The 18,996-nt window shown below is 37.2% G+C and overlaps 1 protein-coding gene and 1 long non-coding RNA gene across 2 annotated transcripts in view; one reads left to right on the forward strand and one right to left on the reverse strand.

The window, feature by feature from the left end:
• Window positions 1-268: 268 nt before the first annotated feature.
• Window positions 269-18,996, reverse strand: part of LOC136832506 (gamma-soluble NSF attachment protein-like) — a 32,529-nt gene continuing 13,801 nt past the window's right edge. Inside the window, exons 8-10 of the mRNA XM_067093414.1 lie at window positions 15,542-15,688; window positions 14,076-14,180; window positions 269-10,086 (exon numbers count right to left, since the gene is read on the reverse strand). Of these exons, the coding sequence (XP_066949515.1) occupies window positions 10,057-10,086; window positions 14,076-14,180; window positions 15,542-15,688 (282 nt within the window). The 3' untranslated portion in view covers window positions 269-10,056. The remainder of the gene's footprint in view (window positions 10,087-14,075; window positions 14,181-15,541; window positions 15,689-18,996) is intronic.
• LOC136832507 (uncharacterized) lies at window positions 3,794-17,028 on the forward strand. Its single transcript, XR_010851247.1, has 2 exons — window positions 3,794-3,880; window positions 16,525-17,028. It is a non-coding gene; the product is annotated as an uncharacterized lncRNA (long non-coding RNA).

Here is an 18,996-nt window from a genome sequence, read left to right on the forward strand (position 1 = left end):
TAAACTATCTAGAAAGGGTCTGATACACTCATTGGTTTGTAGAGATCCTCATTTTCATGTCATTCATCTTAGAATTAACACTAGACAGGTATTAACCCCATATTTAGAGATTACCAAACTCAGTCAGTGATACAAAACAACATTTGCTTAATATGATTCAAGGCTCAAAGTCAATTAGATCCTATGGGGAAGAGTTTGGAGCCAATAATGCTTTTTGTACTCTCTTCTAAGGGTTAATTGAAGCTAAAGTATTTAATAAAACCCAATAAAACCCAGATAATTTATTTGATAAAACCTTAATACTATACACTTCTCTTTATTTGGACAGAGCTAATCTAATAACATTAATGCTCGCATATTTATTTCAAACAAAGCACGGGTTATATTAGTAAGCTGTAGCTCTAAGTAAAATTACAATGCTTTTTAGGTTTTGATAAATATATATAAAAATAGAGGAAACTTAAAGAACTAGCAAAACAAATCCCTTCTACAGGAACAATACAAAGTACTTTTAATCAGGTCACTTTCATACTGAAGTAAATCCAGATAATAAATTCTTTTATAACCTTCGATGTTATTCATTTATGTATTTAAATCATGCAGCAGAAAAAAATGCTTCCATGTCACAAGAATAACAAACGCAATCACTTGCAACGGCATTTTAACAATATGCGAGGTGGCTGTAGATTAAGCTAATGATTCCAAGTCAATGAAATCTATGAAAAATGGTCCCAACCCAAATGGCAATTGTAGAATGATGTAAAAACATGAAATTTTGGTTAAAATAAATTCAAGAACCTTACTAATAATAAAATTTGTTCTATCATGAGATCAAACAGAAAATATATGACATAAAAGATATACTATTATGCCAAAATAGTCAGCATAAATGACATCAATATGAAGGACAACAGAAAGTATTTCTGCCAAATCCACACCCACGAAGAAGTGAAAACTCTCCAATACTTTATTGGTTTACTTCTTGCTAACACTAAATATTGTTGAAGGTAATATAATCCTTTAAATACGACGTCATAGGGACTTGGTGCACTGAAAGCCACTAAATGCTGAAAGTAATGACGACTGTACATGCATATTTCACAAACACACTGACTGATAAATATTTTTAAGACATTTTACAACCTTAATCTTTTCAAATTAACTTCTCTTATTTCAGTATGATATATTGCCATCCTTACAACACTGAGAAAGCCACCAATTCTTGGGGATTCCCAATAGTAGGAATGTCCTAACCCAGCCTTGTGTGAGCAAGTGCTACAACAACTTTTAAACATCAATTTCCAATGGTGAGAATACTTTCTTCTTAAGTAGGATTACTTGTGATAAAACTTTGTCCACGAACAACTTATTAGTAGAAAATATCAATTTATTCAGGGGATCTTCTCTCAAAAATGTATCAAAACTATTCTGTAGCTTCTTTACTGAATGTTGCTCTAACATGTATGACATTGTTGACATACATTACAAGTCTAACAAAAAAAATATAGTCAAATATTAAATGGCTCCTCTGATAGCTACACATGCAATAATCAATATGTGATTAACTTGACAATAACAGTAATGTTTTGCCTTACATGGCAGAGTTGTAGAGGTAAACAAAAGGTAAGAATATTACAATTTCTTGCTTCAACTTTCCAGAGTAAAATTTGCCAGGGCCTTTCTTTAGCTTCCTTTGCTCTGCTGGTGACTGAATCATCAGTTTGGGGAAAGTTACCATTAAAATGTCCACATGAAAGGACAAAAATTCTTCAATTTTATTTTAATTATATCCAAACAGAAACCTTACTTTTATAAAATAAATTCTTATTTCACTCTACACTATATCACTGACATAATGATTAGATCCTCAGGTAAATTATTTAAGCAATACTAGAATATACTGATACAACTTGGCTCATGGTTTAGAAAAAAGATCTTCACCAGAGTAAATTGAATTATATAATTAGGTTGTTTCACTATGGCTACATTCAAGCTTGAAGTCAACTTTTGTGACCAAATGAAGAGAATAAGTGAAGATAAAAGATTAGTCAAAATATACATATTGTATACGGAAATTAAGTACTGTATGAGCGGCCGGTACACAAGTACCTATAAAACAAAGAATTTTGAGCTTAAAAAAAGACACTTTTTACATTCGTACGAGGCCTTTATTGGAAATGGTACTCAGGATATAGGAAACAAAAAAAAAAAAATTGTTTGCACTACACAGTAATAGTACTGAATAACAGAAGACAAACGGTGTTATTTCACACTTCTGCCTCCCACAGTTTACAAGAAAAAAATAAAATGCTTTAAACTTTTGTCATTAAATGGATTGTGACTCTCATTCTAAAATCTGAAACCCTCATATTTAAGTCCATTCCCTGCCCTATTATGCATTACAGACAAAACACTGACTGAGCTACATGGTAAGATGAGAAATCTCACATTAAAAAAGAGGTTCAATAAAGAATAGCATGATGCACAGCACAAAGATTATCATTCCTTGCTTGGAAAGAACTATGTTCATAAACAATCATTTGCATCTTACAGTATAACAATGTCAGCACATAAATCATCAACAATAAATGCACACTATACAAAGGATGCATTGAAAGAAATGCACTCTGTGGAAGTTAAGATGTGATATAAGGACCTTTTAAACATTAAACACCTAAAAGTTCAATGTAAGCGTCATCGTCATTTTAAATCTATAATAAACCAGATGTGGCCATAAAATCTTCCAAAGGCCAGGAATCTTCAGGAATGATATGCTTCTATTAATCTATGACAGCTTATCATCATTGCCTGCACCCTCACAGTCTCTCACTAACATAAATACCCACCGTTTCCATATTACCAACCACAGCAGGTAATTGACATCACAATCAAATCTTGCATATATCCTGCCAATATTTCCAACGAATCAGTCCCACCATCCTATTTCATAAGTCAAGTACAGGCCTTCAAAAACAACAACTAACTCTGGTTTCATATCATATCAGTGCTTGTACTCAAAATCAGAGGCTGAAAATGAGCACAACTGGCACATTACTCCTGTATAGTCTTGAAAAATCCTGGAAAACAGTAACTAAATGCGTGTTGAACAATGTCTTACTTTTACTAGAAAAAAAAAAAGAACTTATTTTAATTTGATGATTTATACAGCAACATATACAGTACTGTACATAACTAGTTTTCATGGTTCATTTTATGTGCTATTGAATATTTGTGATTGGTATCTCTTATATTATAACCATAGAGATACTGTTCAGCTCTTGAAAATAATATAAATTTATATAAACAGTCCACTGACATTCAAACAAAGCTCTTGCTGGCCTGAAGAATGAATCCATAAATGACAGAGAAGAGTGCCTTTGTTAACTCTTGGTTCTAGATTCAGTTTAAATGTTTTTTGTTACCATAATCTTCATAATTATGTCATTTTAAAAATTTAGTACTTTTCTTTTATCAGAACATGTGCAGAAAATATGTATAGGATGAAAAAAAATTATTTCACATGTGCATTAACTACTTAATCTTATTTTTATAGAATTTTAGGGAATTCTAGCTAATGTATTGTACTCCGATTCACTGTGCATACATTTAAATTTTTCAATGTGCTGTTTATAATAAAAGTATAAAAAATAAAATATACATTAAATGTTAAACCTGACCATAAAATCATTAGGATTTTTTTTAAAGAGTAATAAAGGAAATCTGTTTTTTGGTTGGGGTTTCTGATAGCAAAATTGTAGATTTTAAAAGTAATTTGTAATTTTTTTTTTTTTTTTTTTTTTAGGTATACAAACCTGGGCCTTTCATATAAGAGTATCTTTTAGCAACAGCTAGAATTGGCAGTTGAAAGCATGTTAACAAGGTAGGTAATACGTGGGGATTGAGGATGAGTGGGGAGTATCCCTCACTCACAGACTGCCACACTCAGTGACTAAGTTTTTTTGTTTGCAGTGACTAAACATGGAGGTTGAAATGGGATTAAAATATATAAAAGGCTCTGGCTTGTGTAAATAGAAAAAATGCAAGTTACTTTTAAAATTTGTTTCTATGAAAGTACAAACCATTACCATTTATAGAGGAGACTTAATTGTTAGGATGGAGGTCAAACCCCACAACTGAATGGAGTTGAGAACCACCATGAAATTGCCATGTTCCCTGGTTGCCTTGCAATCATGGGATGTCTTCTTACTGGTCAGGTGAAATGGTTGGCAGAGTAGTAGGGCCCTGGGTCCAAGTACCCTGCTATATGAAAGGGTACTTGTGTAAATGCAAAATTTCGGAGAACCATGACATCTGTAAGAGACTTCATGTTGGAAGGCAGTTTAGCTCTGGCTACTACCAAGTACAGTAATGGGTTCAGGACTAAACTCTACCATGTCTCCCCTCCCCATGCTAAAAGAGAGGGGATGGGGGCAATGCCTCCCAGTCACAAGGACTAAGACAGGATACCTAAAGTGTGCTCACCTGTATCTTGTCTGCCTCTAGCTTGAACTTTGGCCTGGATGCTGCTTCAAGAGGGAAAAGAATGAAAGGGAACAAAGCCATTCCACATACACATCTCCAGATTCACTCAAGGCTTTAGGTACTTGGATGAGATACTGCTCTTGACCAAAGCAGAACTTGGGTGCCTACACTACTTGTTTGGCAACCAACACAGGTCCCAAGGAGGAGTCTACGGTCTTGTGGGAGACATTTCTCAGGTAGAATGAGGTAAAGGTAGTCTGGCTATGCTAAACATCAGCCCTCATAACCGGATAAAATGTTTTTCTGAAAAACGAAGGACAGACCGATGCCCTTGACTTCATGAGCTCTCAAGAGGGAAGGAAGGCCAACCTCTTCCCAAGATGAGGTGGAGGCTCATCTGATCACTTCACGGAACCAGAAAGAAATGTTGTTCCTAGACACCTGATTATGCCAACTTGTACAAATGAAAAGCCTTCTACACTCGCGCCACTGGAAGTGGGACCTTTTCAAATATGTGAAGTACTTAACAGTGTGAGCAGGGCAAACCAGCATTTTTTCTGGGTTGCCACCAAAGAAGTCTTGGAGGAAGGGGAAGTCTTGAACCTCTTGTCTGAAACAGCTGGATCCTGAGGTTTTGCCAGAAACTGTAACTCAGGAACAAAAGAGAACAAGAGAGTTCCCCACCCTTCTGAATGCTAAATGATATAAGGCAGGCCATGTAGCTCTTTTTGCCAAGGCCAAAGCTTAGAGAAAAACAGTCTCAAGAGTAAGGTCTCTGTCCATAGCATGAGACAAGAGGTTCAAAGGGTGCTCTGGTAAGGCTATGTAGAACCAGGGACACATCCTGATTAGGAGGCTCAAGTTCTGAGGAGGGCAAGGCTGTTGAAACATCGCTTTTAGCATAACAACTCCACCAAAGTGTAGAGGTTTTGCCTCTTCAGCTTGAAAACCTGTAATAAGGCTGAGGGATAATCTTTTACTGCAGAGACTGAAAGGAGCATGTCTTGGCAAAGGTGGATGAAGTCTGATTTGCTGAATTTATGCTCTGACCAGAGATAACCCTTCTGTGACATTAATTACAGAAAATGGCCTTGCTTCCTTGGTACTTGTTTGCTGAGGAAAGTTAAAGGCACCCTGACATCTTGCAGCCCTACAAGAACAGCCCCTTTCAAGCATGACAATGCAGGGAGTGAATTGTCTAATACCTGCGAACATGCGGCTGACACAGGAGGGTGGGCCACAGGGTAGCACCTAAACCAGCAGTGACAGCAGATTGAGATACCTCAGCTTAGGGCCAGTGAGATGCCACTAGAGTCATATGAAGACCTGGGATGACAAACACACTACAATATATCACCCTGTCAAGAAGTCTGAACAGTGAAAATGCACACACGTCCAGGTTGTCTCGGCTGTTGATGAACATCTTCCATCACTATTTAGGGATTCAGAATTGGAGAGCAGAAAACTCTTAAGTTTTCTTTTCAACCTAGTCACAAACAGATCAAGGACAGGTGTCCATAACTGGAACAACCTCTCCTCTACTCGAGGAAGAGACCTTTCCATCCCCACAACCTGGCTCTGACGACTTAGTTGATCTGCAATAACATTCCACCTACTGGATTGTATCTGGCTGTCAACCCCACGGCTTGGCAAACTGCCCGCAAGTGTATCTGCAACACCAACTGACAGAGTCTGAGACAATGTTCTCCTGTTTGTTGGTGTAGGCCACTACAGTCATGTTGTCACTCACACTACCGAGCAACATCTCTACCACTCTTGAAATGCTTGCATTACTACTAGCTACACTGCCTGCATCTCCAGAACATTGATGTGCACACACCTGAAACAGTTTCCATCTGAAAACTGAAGCATTTCTGGAGGCATTAAGGTGAAAGGAGCTCCCTTTAAAAGGTTTCTGTTCTGTCCATCAGACCACTTCCTCCTTTAACTCCCAATCCAGAGGAATGAATCAGGAAGGAGGTTCCTAAAGGGCACTGCAGAGTTGCTTCAGTTGCCACTGAAGTAACCCAAGGTGACCCTGCCTGTGAAGTGCTAGGATCTCCTGCTAAAACCAAGCTAGTTGTTCCTGCTGGAACAAGGACTGCGTCACTACTTCCCTGAGCTTGCTCACTTGAAGGTCTACTGGGTATGGTTACTTCCCTGCATAATCCATGAGCATGCTTAGGTACTTTGCCTGTTGCTTGGGAATGAGATCAGATCATCTTCTAGTTGATCACAATCCAAACTTGTGACAAAAAAAGTGAGGTGGTCATTTCTGTTCTGGAGTAACCAACTCGGAAGACGCCAGGACTAACCAGTCGTCCAGATATAGCAACAAACAAATACCCTTCAAGTTGACCCAAGTCTCTAAGGTGAACTCCCTGGTAAGCACCTGAGGAGCCATAGCTAGTCTTAAGCATCTCAAACAGGTAGATGGTTCCATCACAGATGAAGCAGAGGTGCTTCCAAGAACTCTGGTGAATGGGTACTTGTAAGTACACATCCTTCACATCTATCACAGCATGAAGTCTCCCTCCCTGAAGGTCAGGTTCCTACCTCTTGACACCAGTGACTTCTTAAACAATGCATTTTTGCTCCAAGATGAGATTCCTGACACAGCAAATTCCATCAGTGTTCAGCCAACTGTCCTTCCCCAATCATCTAACCAAGGTTGGACATAACGACAGAGATTTCACAGACTCACTCATCCTGGTGCGAGCCCAAAAGCTCATGGCCTAATGCCATTCCTCCTAGAAGGGGTAGCACTCACAGATTCAAAGGAGGTGGAAGAATAATGGAAGATTGAAAAAAGGAACTCTAAGAATTTGAAGGCGTTTTTCACAAAGCCGGCAAATGCCTCCTATCCTTCTTCCTCTATTCTTAAACCTAACCAACAGGGGCAAATCCCAAGCAGCACATTTCCCTGCAAGGAGAAGCCCTAGTACATGGTTTTCCCCTGCAGGCAGCAAAATAGGTATGAGGGTACTTTGCCAAGGGCAACAAATAAAAGGAACAAGACACACTTAACAGCAATGAACAATTACTCATTCCAGTTCTCAACCAAGTAGGGACAGAAGAGCACAGCATGTCTGTACTCTGTTGTGGCCAAAAGAAAAGCCAGTGTGAAGGTTAGTGAGAGAGAGATAACTACCCAACTCAAACCCCCATCTCCACCTATTAACTACTGTACCTTGTTACAAAGTTTCAGCAACCAATGGTTTGTATTTCTGCAGGAACAGATATGCCTTTTTCATGTCTTTATCATGCACTAAGGGGAGATCATTAAGGGTTTATACTGTACTAAGGTGACAGGTATGGCCTTCCAAACATAGAAGGGCTAATAGAATGTATACTGAACTAGAAATCAAGTTTTTTCATAAATTTGTGAATAACATTTGGAAAAATGATAAATGATTCAAGTAAGATTCTTCAATGCAGGTATTTTTCTTGCCAAATCAAAGAACATACAACCTCAATAATTTGCATTACAAATGCTCATAGGCAATATACTGTGATGCTGTGAGAACTGGACATTCCCTTTCATAAACACGTTAAAAAGACGTAAGAACTGGACGTTCCCAAGTCAACTGTATTATGATCCTTTCATAAACATGTTAAAAAGAAAATGTTCTATTTTGTGGTATAACTTCAATACCACCTTTACACAATACAGCACTGTGCCAACTGGTAATCTTAATCACATTTCAAAGAAAAATACAAAATAACACATGTACTTATTTTTCATATATCCTCATTTTATCAACTTACACCAACTCTCAAAGGTAAAATTTTCAACCAGTAATTCAGAATCATTTGTATAATTAAATGGGATCACATGAATTATTCAGATACTGCCACTGTTAGCAGATTTTCACATGTATTCCTCTTGGTTTGCCATATTCTAACCCACTATCATGACATATTTAGTTTTCCTCTTAGATTAAATTTACCCTTCAATCACACATCTAAACAATGTTAGGCATTTATGTCAAGAAGAAAACATTCAATCAATTTAAATAGTTAAATCTAAATTGGAGAATTGCATGTGTAGAAAGTTTCCATCCCAATCTACAATATCTGATGGGAGATATAATACTCACTAAAGTATTAAAATTCAAAACTAACACTGAAGGTACATCATGTAATGAAAATAGTGTGCCAAAATGGGCAGCAATTTTTATGCCCTATTTTAACATAGTAAAAAATTTAAAAACTTCAAAAGAGAACAAGTGACATGAAAAACTACTCTATTTCTTAAACTTTCCACATAAATCCTCTCTTACTCTTGGTATTGTTTTACTTTCAAAGCAACATAAAAATTTTTCCCTTTGAAGACAACACCAAAGAAGAACTGAAAACTTTTTCAGTTTTTGTCTACATAATTTGCACAGTACGTAACCACTGCATTCACTCTTCAAATATCAACATGGAGTGTATGCAGTTATTCTACCTAAGGTGGCACAGTGATGTAGTGGTCCAGGACTCTAGGTCATATATCAACCAATTTAATGCCTACCAAAGTAATGTTCCATCCTTTTACATTATCTGCAAATTAATGGGAAAATCTAGTACCTTAATCATAGCCTCTGAGCATATAACTAGATATTGAATTTACATATATATAATAGCAACTCTATTAATACAAATATTGAGAAAACAATAACAATAATTACAAAAAAATTGTATCCAAAAGGACACAAATAACAGCCAATATCTTATCACCTTGAAAAAGTCACAAATAATAGATTATTATTCTAGGACAAACTAACAGAATAATTTCAATTATGTTTCTTTTCAGTACAATCGAGAAAACTCCTTCATCCAACGACTTTTATCTTTAGGAAAGTTTACTTTCTGAATGGAAAACATGAAAAAAATCAAGTAAATACTATACTATTCAACTTTAGCATTATATAACAAAGGCTTCAACAACAATTGCAGAAGGCAATTGCAGCCTATCTACATAATTATGGCTCCTGGTGCAGTGAATACTATAAAAAAAAGTATTTCTTAAAACCTCCTGGGTGTCATCTGTATCTGTACAATAAATAAAAATATACACAACATAAACATACAAAAAGTCTTTAAACACCACTACTTATTCAATCAATACAGCTACGCTTGAATGATCAAATGATCCCCTTTATAATTCCCAGATTTTCTTGTTAGCATTTAATTCTTTCGCCAATCCTGGAACACTGCTGCAGGCCATACTATAGCAAAAAACACTTGACATCTTCCTGCTCAACATTAAAAATCAGAGGAGTAATGCTAATAAAAACATATTTAGCACTACATACTGCATCAAAGCTTTTTAATGTAGATGTATCAAGAGGTGCTATGGTAACATTCCTGGACAGCAGCCAAGCTAATGAGCTTAGTAACAGGTCTTCCTGGATTTATTCTATTGGTATCCTGCCATGCAGGCAGTTCTAAGTGCAAGCAATGAGCTCACTCCAACCAGGCAGGCTCTACAACACACAACCGTATGCAGATTTCTCTCTCCTCATTACTACTGCAGGGTATCTCCAGCTGCAACTACGTAAGACACCTACTTCCATCATTTTCAGGTGCTCAACACAGATCCAATTCCTCATCATCACCCTGAAAGTAAATTAATTACAGAAATGGCACACTTGATAAAGAAAAAATATTTTGTGAATACTTTAGGGGAAATATGATTTTAGAACCCTTATGTGTGCTGGTTCATTTTTAGGATAAAAGCAATTAGATCCAAATTCAATATCTGGAAATTGTTCCTTTGAAAAACTATGATTTGTTTAAGTGGCTCCATCTATTTCAATACGCTGATTAGCAGAGCATAAAGGCTTCTGATCTTTTGTTTCTTAAATGGTTGGAATACTGACCCTGACTAAATGTAACCTTTCATCTTACTACAACAAAACTGCTTAGGATGGATTATCTATGCTTAACAATGGTAATGAAAATTTTGATCAACATCAGAAAACTTCATGTTTAGTTAAATGCTGTGTTACTTCAGTATAGAACTTTCACTTTTACTTTTTGTATATGAGCCTCTTGAGATAGGTGTTACTGGACTTATAAAACCTCAGCACCTTCAATATACCTAGATCACTGAATGTCACCATTTTCTAGTTGTGGAGGCCTTCTGTTTGCTTCAGTGTCCAACTGCAACACACACTGGGTCTGCTCTGGATTTTGATATTTTAAACTGATAACAGTAATGTAACATTAAAGGTGCTATATCCTTTTGTCATTAGCTTGCAATGTTTTTCAGCTTTTATTAATTGGCTATAAATTTTAACTATGAATACTGTATTCAACTTTTCTTTCTTCACATGAGAAAGATACAGAAGGGTTTTTCCATTACTTTTAAAAGACATTTGGTGTTCTCAGTCTCATACTTTGACATTCTGACAATTCTGTTTTCTGAATACATTAGTATTTTTCCTGTTGATAGAAAGTGACTGATTTATTTAAACTGGCATTGTGATGAGGGGAACAACACAGTACAGCACCTGTTGTAAAGAGTTGTTCAAGAGCTTACTACAACAATTTATTGTAAGCTCATCTACACTCTGTCCACATTCCACTGCAGAGAGTGGGGAAGGGTGGATGGAACTGTAGTTTATGATTAATGGCACTGTATAAAAAAATAGTAGTATTGTAAAAATCTAGTTTAATACAAATCCATAAATCATAAAATAGCCAGGATCACCATTTAAGACTGAAGCAACTGATGAATCCAAGAAAAAACAATGTAGCTGCCATATAGTGCCTAGCTTAACTAACCTGTACACACACTTGTAACATATAATTTATGAGATTCACCTAAAAATATATTGGCTACAATGGTAGGATAGCAAAAAAAAATTCATGATAATGTAGCTGTTAAATAAAGAAGTTCATGAAGTTGAGGTCTGTTACGCTGGTTGTTAGTGCATTCTTTGAACCATTATCTCTGTTGAAACTGGTATTTGAAGAGACTGGAACAATTGAGACCAAGTGTTGATTGCTCAGCTCTCCACTTGAGGATGAGAAGAAACTCGAACACAAGAGTTAGAAGGAATGGGAGACCTCAATTTAGCAAGAGAATGCTACAGGAAAGCACATGGCAAAGAAGCATGCTCACATGAGAAAGTGTCCATGTGTCCTTTAGACTGGAACCTTTCATGCACTGGATAGTCATGGTACCTAGCCCCACTCCCATGTGATAACCTTGAGGACTGAGGTGGGGAAGGATGACAATGCTCCCCTTGGACCCAGTCACAATACCAAGCATGAGGAAAGAGAGAGATACTTATGTGAGCATGAGGAAAGGGAGAGATGTCTAAGCTGCAAAGACCTTCCATCATGGCTATGCTCTTCGGCTCAAGGTGACCACTTAAACCTTTTACACAAAATTTTAGATTTACTCTCCCTCATCTACTGTCTGTGTGAGGAACAGGCGTGTCTCAGAAGACGATAACGACAACAATGAATGAGACGATCATAGTCATGTTGCAAGAAATAACAAGAGGAGGGACCATCTTTTCTTCTTATGAAGTCGCTTGTGTCCAATTACTGTACCAGAATTCACGGAGGAAAGTACCAAGAAGGTAGGCTTATTTGGAGAAGGATCAGCAGAACAACAACTTCAACAGTAGGCATTTGCTGAGCCCTGGACTCTGTGGAAGTGTTACCCTCAAGAGGAACTACCAGAAAAACAATTTGGGAGCTGAGAGTTCTTTGTTCTTTTCCATTAAACAAACGGAAAGCAAAGGAAGGGGGGCTACCCAGGACTTTCAGTTTAGGCAAATTTTATCAATCAAAAGAATATCAATTACGAGTTATTTGTCACCATTAACAGAGGGGGAAGGCGTCACCATTATCAGAGAGGGAAGATGTCACCATTATCAGAGAAGGAAGACGTCACCATTATTAGGGGGGGGGGGGGGAAGATGTCTGCAGGAGCATCAACCCTAGAAGCAGCTACACTATCAGACAAAGAATGTGATAATTTCTTGGGTGGGGGGATAACTAAGCCTAGCATGTGGGAAGTACTCTCAGACGGTGGTAAGGGGAATAGATGGTAGAAGAAAGGGTCCCACTGAATCCGCCAACTTCCGAAGTACACTGAAAATCCCTAATGAAGAAGGGAATGCCTCTTGTCCATCCTCTTCTTACTCTGCATACTCCTCACATGGGAAAAGCAAATGCCGACCTTACCTTGACGACGAGAATAAAACTCGTGGGTTTAGAGATGCAAGAGGAATGGCCACAAGTTCAACCCTGACCCACACATACACATTGCTCCTGTGTACTTGCCATAAAAGAAAAAGACAAAGCAAAATACAAAGACACAAAGGAATGTGTACACAGCTATGTTCATCAAAGGGAGGCGAGATAAGTAGCACTTCAAACAACACGGTCAAAAGGTCAAGATAATTCAGCCTTGCATGCTGGGCACTTTCCGTCATTACAGTACTTTCATTCAACCATTCAGTTAAGCAAGAAAGATATTCTCCACTTCAAATGTGTTGGTTTGTATTCTCACAAGAACAAACATGAATTTATTAGCCAAGCCTTGGCTATCTACTCAAGGTAAACTTAGGTTAAGGGTAGTGTAGGCACAATCTTCGGCCAAAAAAAAAAAAAAAAAAAAAAAAAAAAAAAAAAAAAAAAGCATATTTCATTTCCAAAGCATTCATAGCATGTATTATGACCCTTCAATGCTGCTGAATTGTTCTGGTAACACGAATGTTTATTACCTCTATGAAGTAAATTCCATTAATCAAAATCTGGACAAGGTCTTCCCCCAAATTAGTTTGGATTAGCAAGGTTTTACTGTAGTCAGAATATATTAAGTTTTGGCTAATTTTTACTTAATGGAAATGATATATGGATGTTGACTTTAAATGAAAGAAAAATATTTGGATGCTGAATGCCAATAAAATGAGAAAATATGGGGTTAGAAATGAAGTAAGAGAGAGTGTGTGTGTGTGTGTGTGTGTGTGTGTGTGTGTGTGTGTGTGTGTGTGTGTGTGTGTGTGTGTGTGTGTGTGTGTGTGTGTGTGTGAGAGAGAGAGAGAGAGAGAGAGAGAGAGAGAGAGAGAGAGAGAGAGAGATATGCTGTTAGTTTTCTACAAGATATTTAGTGTTGATTCAACTGCTGAAGGATGACTGTGGCAGTAATTGTACTCCTGTTGTTCTTTAGACTTCTCCTTTCAAGGGAGATTGCTTATTAGTGAAAAAATGCATTTATGCATTTTTATATCTTACATGTATACACAATATATTAACTTTTGTTGTACCCAAATTTTATGAACCTCAAACATTTCCAGGGCCTGGTTGCCATACCCACCTATCATAAATAAAATCAACATCAACCTAAAAAAATTAATGAGATGACGATGTCTCTTGCAGGTCTGATTACACTACTTAATATTACCAATAGTGTGTGTAAGGTTCAGGAGTAACATGATTGGAGCTGGTAAATACATAAGAAATGTAAATACATAAGAAATTAAAATAGCAAGGCATACATTACAGTGGATCACATTAAACTAATAGTAAATGCTTATCCATCAAGAGCAGATATACTGACTTCTGGGATTAATGTAAGTACAAACCTGTGATATTGAAGCATCAGCTACACCCTTTGTAACAGAATCGACATCACCTCCTGAACTAGAAGTGTATGGTGGGTATGTATCCGTTACACCAGGCTTTTTCTCCTGAAAGGTTGAAGAAAAATTGGAATATAAGTACAGTAAGACAACAGGGTATAATTTACATAGGAAAGTGGTTAATTATATAAATCCTTTGGTTTTATAAGGATAAAATGTTATTTTGATGAAACCCACTGGCCTAATGTAGGCTGCTAAACTATGCTCATAATTAAAAGTGTTTCATTTAAATGGTTAACTACTAAAAGAGGAAGCCATAACATAAAAACCTGGCACAAAACCCCATCATTAGGAGGTACTGTATGCAGAGAGATATAAATTTTGGTGGAATGGCAGTGGGGAAAGATAAAAAGGAATAAGAAATACTGGTCAAAGATGAAATGGTTTATTTTCACTAATAAATAAGTTAACCAGAACACTGACAAAACATTCTTAACTCTTGTATGGGGCCAGCCAAATGAGAATACAGTATATTATATATTTTAAATCAGTATTGTGGCTCCGAAACAAGTGGTTTCATGTATTCATTTTGTTTTAGTCAACAGCCAGAATCATTATACCACAACACTTGCCATTTGCTATTGCTGATAGGCTTTCTCTAGAGTAGTGAAAAAATCACTGACAGCAGCAGGTATATCTGAAACTATGGTCACCGTATTGCAGCTTTGACTGCTTTATCAGCTTCCGCATTTCCTTTATTTCCTTCATATGCAGCGACCAAACATATTTCAACATTTATGCCAGCTCCATATATTTAAAATGAAAGCATACTTGTTGAAAGGAATTGCTGAGATGGTTTGGCTATTGATGAGAAGGAATGAGGAGCACTTGGTCAGAAAAACACTAAATATGTAAGTAGCAGGACAAAAAAGGCCCAGGAAATCAAGGAGTCATAGATAGAGACCTACACCAGATAAAGAGTTCAGGCAGAGATTACAAGACAGAAAAGTGTGGGCAGAACTCGTATCTAATCTCATAATGGGAAAACCTGACATGAAAAGAAATATATTATGGTGATGATGATGAGAGACCCACAATATAGCTGGAGGATCCAACACAAATGAAAGAAAAAGTGCACACAGATACAAAAATACATGATTTACTCTCATTTAATAGGCTGCATATTTCCTTGAAACTGTAATTAAACTTTTTCCGCTGTTTATGCAGTTTTAGCAGCCTACATACAAAAATTTGGGGGTTTCATTGTGCTGGGATGAATAAATATGTCAGATTAAATTTAAATACTGTATAGTCTTTTACTAACACATGTAATGTATCATATATGCTGGTATTAGAATAGAATTTATAAAAAATTCTTTGTAGTTTGGATGAAATTACAAGTCAACAAATAGAAGGATGAAATGTAGTAACTAGTTTTATTTTTATATATACTCGAGATTTCCCCTTACCTGGCTACTCTTTGGTACTGGTAAACTCCTCGCAAGCTTAGCGTATTCTATATCCATGTGCTTGATGAAAGAGGAGTTGAGAGCTTTGCGGGCCATGTCTCCATCCTCTTCGTCAAAAGCTTGAATTAGCATCTCCAATGTTTGAACCTAAAAAAAGGGGTCAAAGTTTGTGTAAATAAATTTCCAAGGAGTCAACAGATTTCTGTCTTTTTTAAACTAAGTCTCTAAATCATATACTTACCTTAGCATCTTACCAACACAGCATAAAATACTATACTGAAAATGGAGACAAAGTAAAAGACATACAGACTGAGATTGATCCATGGTATTTTTTCTTTATCTTAGCACCAAAACCCTTCAGCTTGCTTTCTAGATATTTTGCTACGATTTTCTTTCCCTGCTCCCACCCCCTTCAACAAGTTCTAATATGAATGGTGACTGTGTGGCTCCTTGAAATATGCATGACCGATTTCTCGAATCTACAGTCAACCCCAGCTTATTTGCATTTCAGCATTTGCAGATGTTTCTGTGGGAACATATCTCCAAATTGTTTGCGGAAAAATTGCCTATTCGCAATTTTTTCTTGGAGCAATATTCACTAATTACTGTACTTTCATATTTTTGTGACTAAATATATATTTTTTATGTATATGGTGTTTGAACTATTAAAACAGGCAGTTATAAGCATTTTTAGGTGGGGGTCCCTATCCCTGTGAATACAGTACTGGGGTCAACTACTTTTCTTTCAAATACAAAAGCTTGTACACAAGGAGGGAAACTGCTAGACTTGTGCCCTGTAGGAAAACCTTGGCTGGTACAAATAAGCCATGAGCCTTGGGGCAACGATAAGGTCCCAGGATTTCTTGGACACACCCTCAAGTGAAGCCTGCTGGAAGTTTATATAGTGAATGGTAAGTGTGGCTAAGTGATGCCTTGAAATATACTGATGATTCTTTTGTCTAATCTAGCTCCTTTTCTCTCAGCTACAGAAACTTGAACATGAGGAAGAAAGCAACTAGACTTGGGTCCTGTATGACAACCATCTTGGCTAGCATGAATAAACCTCGAGCCACAGAGCAATGATGTTGAGCCTTTCCTGAGCACAGCCTCAAGCACAACTTACTGGAGATCTGTCCCATCTCTGAAGCAGCCAAATGAATGGAAATCATATTTCATAATTTTTAAAGTTTTTAAGTATGATTATGGCCTAATTATTTGAAGATCTTCCCTCCACCTTCTTTTGTTATTTTACTCTAGTCATTTTTGCATTTCCTTTCCTCTACATCTGTCTATCTAGACATTAGGGAAATTCTACATTACTCAGTTGTCAGGCCATTTGGCACACCCATGGGTCAATGTAATAAAAACAATGTGACAATTTGAAGAAAAACTCTTGACAGAGGAAAGCCTTACCTGTTCTCTCCATCCCTATAATTTAAGTGTACCTATGTATATGTATATGGTAGTTTTAGTAAATTTTAAAACCACCTTGTGTTTATATTTTCCTCCAGAGAACTAAAGTAAATTAAATCTATTTGCCCTTAATAATACTGAATCAGTACAAAAGTTTGCATAATGTATTAATAACACACAAATTTACCACTAAAGGATGATAGGTGGAGATTGAAATTGTGTTTGAAAAATGGTTAGTCAATTTGATGATCCTCTTGGAAATATTAGTTAAAATGCAGCAACGTAAAGATAAGCTTTTATAATGAATGGAGACTACGAAAACATCTTGAGCTCCACCTTACTTGTATGGGTAGCATTAACTTTTTGTGTACTTTTAAAGAAAGTAAGGTACATAATTTGTGCAAACTCTGATGCCATAAAAGATTCCTAAAAAGCAACACATTTTATCACAATATTGTAAACTTTCTTCAATGCACAATAAACTTTTGACAATGTATGAAAGTGCTAGAAATATCACACCATAAAAAAAAATATATATTACTGTTTAATTCTGTTCTGTCCTGGTTTATATAGCTCTCACTCTTTAGAAGGAATGAATCTTGACTATAATTGTGCACAGAAAAATGATATTTTTATGATAAAATAAAGTTTTGTACATACTTACCCGGCAGATATATACTTAGCCATAGTCTCCGGCGTTCCCGACAGAATTTCAAAACTTCGCGGCACACGCACAGGTAGGTCAGGTGATCAACCATACCCGCCGCTGGGTGGCGGGAATAGGAACCATTCCCGTTTTCTAATCAGATTTTCTCTTCCACCTGTCTCCTGAGGGGAGGCTGGGCGGGCCATCAATCGTATATATCTGCCGGGTAAGTATGTACAAAACTTTATTTTATCATAAAAATATCATTTTTGTACATGCAACTTACCCGTCAGATATATACTTAGCTGAATGGCACCCTTGGAGGAGGGCAAGAGACAGAAAATAACTAAAAAAAAAACGGGAAACAACATATGTTGTAGGATAAACAAAAAACCATGGTTCTTACCTGATTGGGCAGAAGACTTCATGGATACTGTCTATGAGTCTGCTTGCCTCAGGAGCTTCAGCGAGGATGTGACCTGTGACTGACAGCCCTTCTGGATCGTGCCAATGGGGGATGACCCACTAACATGGCCGAGCCTATAGCGGATCGTGTCAAAGGGGGCTGACCCACTTACATGACCGAGCCTACACCTGAATCGTATCAATGGGGGCTATCCCTCTTACATGACAGAGCTAGGTGTCCATACAAATTACAAGGAACATGACAACCAATCCCGACCACCTGACCAATCCTAACCTTGTTAGTGATAAGAATTGAAAGGGGAAGCATAATTCCATCACCATCTTTCAACCAACCATAAAAACACACACCACCAAGCCTAAAAAAAACAACTAAATTAACTAAACTAAATAGGATTGGATTCAGCTCCCTGTCCCAGCACCGAATCCGCAGAATACGTGCGCTCCTAGAGAGAAGCACTTATCATACGTTACTCTAACATCTCGTAAGTAATGAGATCGAACGTTGAATTACACCTCCAATAGGTTGCCTCTAAAATAGACTGGAGAGACAACGTCTTGTGAAAAGCCAAGGAAGTAGCAATGGCTCTCACTTCGTGTGCTTTCACTCTAAGGAGCTTAAAGTGCTCATCCTCACATGAGATATGCGCTTCCTTGATGACGTCCTTAATAAAAAGGACAGCGCATTCTTTGAGATCGCTCGTGAAGGATTCCTGACAGAGCACCAAAGACTTTCAACCGATCCTCCCAGAGATTTCTTCTTTTCTAAGTAGAATTTAAGGCTCCTGACAGGGCATAGAGTCCTCTCCAACTCATGTCCCGTCACAGAAGAAAGACCTTTTAATTCAAAGGTTCTTGGCCACGGTTTAGAAGGATTCTCATTCTTCGCTAGAAAGAATGGTTTAAAGGAGCATATAGCCGAACCTCCCTTAAAACCAACTTTGCCGTCTAAGGCTTGTATTTCACTTATTCT

The sequence above is a fragment of the Macrobrachium rosenbergii genome, chromosome 50 (genome assembly GCF_040412425.1).
Source record: "Macrobrachium rosenbergii isolate ZJJX-2024 chromosome 50, ASM4041242v1, whole genome shotgun sequence".
Taxonomy (NCBI): Eukaryota; Metazoa; Arthropoda; class Malacostraca; order Decapoda; family Palaemonidae; genus Macrobrachium; species Macrobrachium rosenbergii.